Source organism: Hipposideros armiger, unplaced genomic scaffold, assembly GCF_001890085.2.
Source record: "Hipposideros armiger isolate ML-2016 unplaced genomic scaffold, ASM189008v1 scaffold_238, whole genome shotgun sequence".
Classification (NCBI taxonomy): Eukaryota; Metazoa; Chordata; class Mammalia; order Chiroptera; family Hipposideridae; genus Hipposideros; species Hipposideros armiger.
In genome coordinates this window covers 2,274,804-2,281,588 of record NW_017731588.1, presented here as the reverse complement: position 1 = coordinate 2,281,588, position 6,785 = coordinate 2,274,804, and the positions used below count along the sequence as shown (strand labels likewise).

At 45.7% G+C, this 6,785-nt stretch overlaps 1 protein-coding gene across 2 annotated transcripts in view; it reads left to right on the top strand.

The window, feature by feature from the left end:
• Window positions 1–5,335: 5,335 nt before the first annotated feature.
• The window catches only part of DYNLRB1 (dynein light chain roadblock-type 1), a 17,140-nt gene continuing 15,690 nt past the window's right edge, over window positions 5,336–6,785 (top strand). Inside the window, exon 1 of one of the 2 annotated variants that reach the window (XM_019655331.1) lies at window positions 5,336–5,441. In XM_019655331.1, the coding sequence (XP_019510876.1) occupies window positions 5,439–5,441 (3 nt within the window). In that variant the 5' untranslated portion in view covers window positions 5,336–5,438. Of the gene's footprint in view, window positions 5,442–5,685; window positions 5,875–6,785 lie in introns of those variants that run through there. The other variant, XM_019655332.1, reaches the window with a different exon arrangement.

The window sequence follows — 6,785 nt, the reverse complement described above, 5'->3', positions numbered from 1 at the left end:
GGAGGGCAGTGTCACTGGCCCTCATATGTGGGATCCGAACCGGGGCCCTCTGGTGTCCCAAGCCAGTTCTTAACCATCGTGCCACTCAGCCGGCCCTGCCCCCTCTTTTTCTTATACAAGTAAGTTGTAGCTTACTGCAACCTATACCTTACTGTTGTGTATTTATACTCATAAAAGCAATACTTAGATGCACATTTTAACAAATTCAAGCAGTACCAAAGTATATAACGTAGAAAGTGCTTGTAGTCCCATCTCACCCCTCTATGGTAGGACTGTTGGTGGTTGGGTGTGTTTTCTTCTAGATTGGTTTAGTGCATAAGCATATTTACATATAAGTGTTTTATTACATAAAGCTGAAACATATGTTTATATGATACATATTAAGTTTACGTTATGTATAGATATCTCGTTCTGCAACTTACTCTGTTCACTTAAAATTGTCAAACATTATTCCATATCAGTACATACGAATCTACTTCATTGTTTTTAAGGACGATATGGTATTCTATTGCGGGATATACGTACATTTAGGTGGTTTACAATTTTTAACTTCAGACAATGCTGCAGTAACTTTTATTTTTTTTTACACTCATGCTAGTTATTATGTAGTATTTGTGTAGGATAGATCCCTAAAAGTGGTAATCTTGGCATGCATATTTCACATTTTGGCAAAAACTGCCAAATTGCCCTTTAGAGCAGTGATATAAAAATCATAATTCTCATCCAGTTTTTCTCTACCACATGACTGTTTTCATGTCTATATGTTCTCCCTCCTCTTTGTTCACGTGCATATTTTTCAAGATGTATGTGCTAGTTTTTCTTAATGTCCAGAGAACATTTAACCTTGTTGCTACATCATCTTTGTGATGAATTATTTTTAGTGACTACATAATAGTCAGTGAAATAGTTGTACCGTAATTTCCCACACCGTTCCCCCGGTGTACATTTGGGTTGCTTCTTCATTAGTAGAGCTAACTGTGATGAATGCCTCTGTATGTGTAGAGTTTGTTTCATTTTTCTTTTTAAAAAATTTTGTCAGATGATATCCTTAGGAGAAATTCTCAGGAAAAGAATTTCTAAGGCAAAGAAACCGACATTTTTATGGTTCTTGCAGTAGTGTTGGCCTGTAGCTTTCCCAAAAGGTCGTAGCACCTTTGTACCAGTTTTGCCATATCATTACAAGTATTTAAAAAGATACCTCAGCATTGCTATAATTTTTCATTTCTTCATTTACAAGGAACAATAAACATTTTTCTATGTGTTTGTAATTTCTCTTAGGTGTATTTTGTATAGTATCCTTTTTGCCCAGTTCACTTTTGGAGACTTGCTGTTTTAATCATTTTGTACAGTGTTTTGGAATTACTCTTTTGTTTGTTATATTTGATTCAGATGTTTTTCTATCCTTTTGATTTATTTCTGTTTTTATAGAAATTAAAAGTTGTATGCTTAGTAGTCAAATTGGTCACAGTTCCCTTGTGAATCATTTGCTTCAGATGGTTTTCCCTCCCCATGCTGACCCCATAAATAACCCTGAAGTTTTACTGCTACTTGTTTTTTCCATCTTTCAGCAATACACACCTGAGAACTAAAAACCCAGGAGTTTTGTCCCTTCCCTGATGCAGATACCCTTGTTAACAGTACTTCAGGCCCAGAATGCTGAGGGTACAGGCGGGCTCCCTCTAGGAGCAGGACAGGAAGTTGGAGATGTGAGCTGACCCTGGGGGGCTGCATATCCACTTGGATATTTCTGGTACCAGTTGGCTAGTATTGTAGGAATGACAAACTTTGAGGCAGAGTTGGCATGCATGACTTGAATGCCTGACTAGGACTGTCCTTTGCCATCTGCAAATGTCCCTTTGCTGCTTGTGGCTTTTTAAAAAGATTTTTATTGGGGAATTGGGAGGAGGGGAATAGCGTTGGGGAATCAAGGAAGGGGAACAGACAGGTAGACAAATTGCTGTTTTTGTTCTTCAGTCTAATTGTGGAAGACGTCGCTTCACTGGCCCATGTTGGTATGATCATTGTGCTCTTACCGGCCGAGGCAGATGGGTCACCAGCCATTGGTCGGCCGCTCACAGCGCCTCTTGGCAGCTCACATCTGCTGCCGGCCGCTCACGCTGGCTGCCAGCCACTCACGGTAGCTCATGGCAGCCCACTGCAGCCCCACTGCAACCTATGCCATCACCGGCGACTCACAGCAGCCCAGCTCCAGGTCGAGCTGTTATTCACCATCTTAGCTGTAGAGGGCAAGCGCCTCTGGCCCTCATGTGGGATCCGAACCGGGGCCCTGCTGCCCAGAGCTGGCACTCCCAAGCAAGCTCTTAACCAGCTGAGCCACTCAGCCGGCCCTCTTGTGGCTTTTTGAGAACACTTATTTTCTCTCTTGGCTCCTTTAGGGCTGAACAGAGGTTTGTTTTAAGCAGTTTCCCTTGAACCCAGACAGGTAGCTGGTGCCCTGTGCCACCTGGAGACCCCTCTAGATCTCGTGGCTCCCACTCCTTCAGGCCTAGCCCGTCTTTCTGGTTGGGATCAGGTTGGAGAATCTATTCTAGTTTTACAGGAAACTTTAAAAAAAAATAAATTTGCATGAAAATTTTAAATTGATTATTTTAAAAAAATCATAAGATTGGGCTGGCCGAGTGGCGCATTGTTAAGAGCTGACTTGGGACACCAGAGGGCCCCGGTTCGGATCCCACATATGAGGGCCAGTGACACTGCCCTCTACAGCTAAGATGCTGAACAACAGCTCAACCTGNGGGGCCCTCTGGCATCCCAAGCCAGTTCTTAACCATCGAGCCACTCGGCCGGCCCGCTTCTCCGCTTCTTAAAATTTTATAATGGTTCCTCCATTACCACAGAATAAACTCCAAAACTCATATAAGCTGCCACTCAAAGTCAACAGGGCCCAAGCTAGTCCAATTCCTCCTTCACCCTCATTCTGGCTCGTCACATAAACTATTGCCATTCTCTTTTTTGCTTCTGTGATTGTGATCTTGTTAAATCCTCACTCTCAGTCTGGTTCTCCATAAGTAAGATAATGGTAATGATCACTTGTGTGCTTATCTTGATGTTTTGAGGTCCAGTCTCTGCAGCACTTAGAGACTTTATAGAACTAGTGCAAAGATAGTAGTACAGAGAGCTCCTACATACCCTTCACCCAGCTTTCCGCAGTGTTATCATTCCTGTATAACTTGGTATAATTATCAAAACTAATAAGTTGACCTTGGTAAAATAAGTTAACTACAGCCCTTATTCAGATTTCACCGATTTTTCCACCAATGACATTTTTCTCAGTCTAATCTGTGACAGTCCCTCATTCATTCCTTGTCTCAATACCATGACCGTTTTTGAAAAGTCCTGGTAGGTACCTTGCAAAAATGTCCCTCAAACTTGGTTTAATGTTTTCTCATGGTTAAGACTTAACATGGATTTTTGTTTAAAAAAAATACCAGAGGTGATATGCCCTTAGTGCCTGATATCAGGGAGCACACATCAAAATATCCAATACCAGTAATGGTAACCTTGATCCTTGGGTTAAGATGGGGTCTACCAGGTTTCCTGACTGTAAAGTCACTACCCAATCCTCTTAACATGCAGACACCGCTAGAATGAGCACCAAATTAAGAGAGGCTACTGTGGAATGTGTGGAATGAAAAATGAAGTTAGATCATCTGTGTTGAATTCAGCAAGTTCCAGCGTCTCGAAGAAAAAGCATTTGTAGGGGCCCGGCCAAGTGGCTCAATTGGTTATGAGTTGGCTTGGGAGCTCGAGCTTTGAGCAGCAGAGCCACCAGTTCAGATCCCACATTAGGGCCAGTTACGCTGCGCACTCTACAGCTAAGATGGTGAACAACAGCTCAACCTGGAGCTGGGCTGCCAAGAGTCGCCATCCAACGGCCGCGACCAACTGCCTCAGCCGGGAAGAGCGCAGTGATGGTAATATTGGGTTGTCGAAAAAGTCATGACACGTATTTGCAATGAAAAACATAAAATATGTCATGACTTCCGACAATCCAATACCAACTTGGGCCAGTGAAGCAGTGTCCTCCACAACTAGACTGAAGAACAAAAGGACAGCACCTTGTCTGTTCCCCTCCTCCAATTCCCCAATAAGATCTTTTCTTAAAAAAAGAAAAGAGGGCCAGCCGAGTGGCGCGATGGTTAAGAGCTGGCTTGGGACGCCAGAGGGCCCCGGTTTGGATCCCACATATAAGGGCCAGTGACACAGCCCTCTACAGCTAAGATGCTGAACAACAGCTCAACCTGGAGCTGGGCTGCCATGAGTTGCCTGCTATGGCTAGGATGCAGCCCCTGCTGCAGTGGGTTGCCATGGGCTACCGTGTGTAGCCAGCAGCCAGCGTGAGCGGCCAGCAGCCAGCATGAGCGGCCATCCAGAAGCCGATGACTGATCTGCCTCGCCCGGGAAGAGCGCAATGATGTTGCCAACTGGGGCCAGTGAAGCAACGTCCTCCACAACTAGACTGAAGAACAAAANAAGAGCGCAATGATGGTGCCAACTGGGGCCAGTGAAGCAACGTCCTCCACAACTAGACTGAAGAACAAAAGGACAGCAACTTGTCTGTTCCCATCCCCCCAATTCTCCAATAAAAATTTAAAAAAAAAAAAAAGCATTTGTAAAGCGATGCTGAGGCTACTGGAGATAGTGTCTAAGTGTTCAGGCCAGTAACGTGGCACAAGGTTCACTAAATGGCAGCATGATTTAAGTTATTTCCTGCTAGAGAAATAACTTTGTGGCCAGGAGTAGACGGTTAAAGAGCTGGAAAAGGAGCAACATCGGGCTCTGGGGAAGGAGGATCCCCTTTTAAAGGGGAGAAAACAAGGGTGCACAGAGACGTGAAGTAACATAGGGGTGGGGCTGAGCTGGAGTCCTAAGTCTGCAGACTTTCAGGCTAGCCCTAACCACCTCATCTCAGGGCCTGTACGGAATATTCCCAGGGGGATCGCTCTGGACACCCCGGAGACGCTAGATTCCAGCGTCGACCCCGGACTTGACCGCCTATTCGGTGCATTTTGGCTCCGCTCCACACTTTGCCTCAATCTGGGCGCAGAGGGGGGAGTCTCAGCAACCCCCCTCCTTTCTTTAATACTCGCCCACCGCCTTCAACCCAGGGCTTTCAGGGCCAGCTCAGACCTCGGTTGAGAGGTCTTTGGACACCGCGAACCAGCATCTTTTCGGCACAGCGGGAGTTGGGAATTTTCCATAGCTGAAGCGCGCCTTTGCATTTCACTTTCCGAACGCGCTGGGCAAATTCCCCACGAGCCCTGGGGGAACTGATTAAGGCCCGCCTGCCCTCCCGCCTCACGCTGGTTCCTGATTGGGTACAGAAGCTGTCCGTTTTGACTGGGTGTTCTGCGCAGGCGTGGAAAGGCACCGGGACTAAGCTGAGTACCGACGCGGAGTTTCGGGATCGGTCAGAGATGGTGAGTGTCCGCCGGGAGTTCTTAGGTGGCGGTCGGAAGGTGGCTGAGCACGGCCGCCCAGCACCTTGCGTCTGGCCTTCCATCCTCCAAGGGCGTCTTAGCGCACCAGGCTGAAAATCCACGGGGCTGCGCGGGGCTGGGCCTGAGCTGACTGGAGGGCGGAACCCAGGCGGCGAGGGCCTCTAGACCTGGATCGAGGGGACTAGGGCGGGGCCGCAGTATCCTGCTGCCCCTTGACCGGAAGCAGGAACTCGGGCCTTGGCTAGGGACTGACCGAGATGGGGAGGCCGGCGCACAGGGCCCTGCATCCTAGCATCCTGGGCCTTGGTGCGCAATAACAATAACGATAACATTTCCTGGAAGCTTAATTTGTGTCAGGCACTGCTAAGCGCCGTACGTTTCTTGGTTATCCTCCTCACCACATCTCTGTGAGGTAGGTACGACCATTATCCCCATCTAAAGCCCGGGGGAGCTAAGTGCCTTGTCCCAGGAAATGGTGCAGGTGTATTTGAACCCTGGAAACTTGACTGCTGCCTTTCTGTCCTTGTGGTTCTTTCGAGCCGCTGGGACTTGGTGCATGAGTCAGAAACGGGCGGGTCCACCCTTGGAGATCCCAGAGTATTCTGCCTTGCTGGCTGGAACTGTGGGCTTTTTACGCTTTTACGGGATTTGTTTTTCTCGTGTTTTTATTCTTCCCAACTTGTAAAAAACTTGAAAAGACCTTTTAAATGTGAGGCCATGTGAATGTATTATTTTTTCAACATATTTAAAAAATTTAAAGCTGACAAGAAAAATTGAAAAGGAAAAGAAACAATGCCATGACCTACAGGTAGCCACTTATAATGAGGTAAATGTCTTCTAGTATTTTTCTCTTCAGTTTTTGCTTTATGTAGTTTTAAGTCCTACTGAATAATACAGTTGTGGACTCTGCTTTTTCCTTTATTATTACACCACATGGAGTGTCTGCACATCACCAGAAACATGTAATAATGCTTCAAACATGTAACTTCATCTTTCACATCACTTTTTAAACTGTAAAAAAATGATTTTTAACAGATAATACTTGCATACAGTAAAAAAATAATCTGAAAGGATCTAAGTGAAAAATAAATCTCCCACCCAACCCTGACCCCCAGGCTCAGCCTCCTTCAGAAATAGTGTTAGTTTCTTGTATATTTTATGTAAGCATGTATATGCCCCCTCTTTTTCTTTTTTTTTTAAGATTTTTTTTCTTAATTGGGGAATTAGGGGGATGGGAACAATGCTGGGGAATTGGGGGAAGGGGAACAGACAAGTTGCTGTCCTTTTGTTCTTCAGTCTAGTTGTGGAGGTTGTTGCTTCACT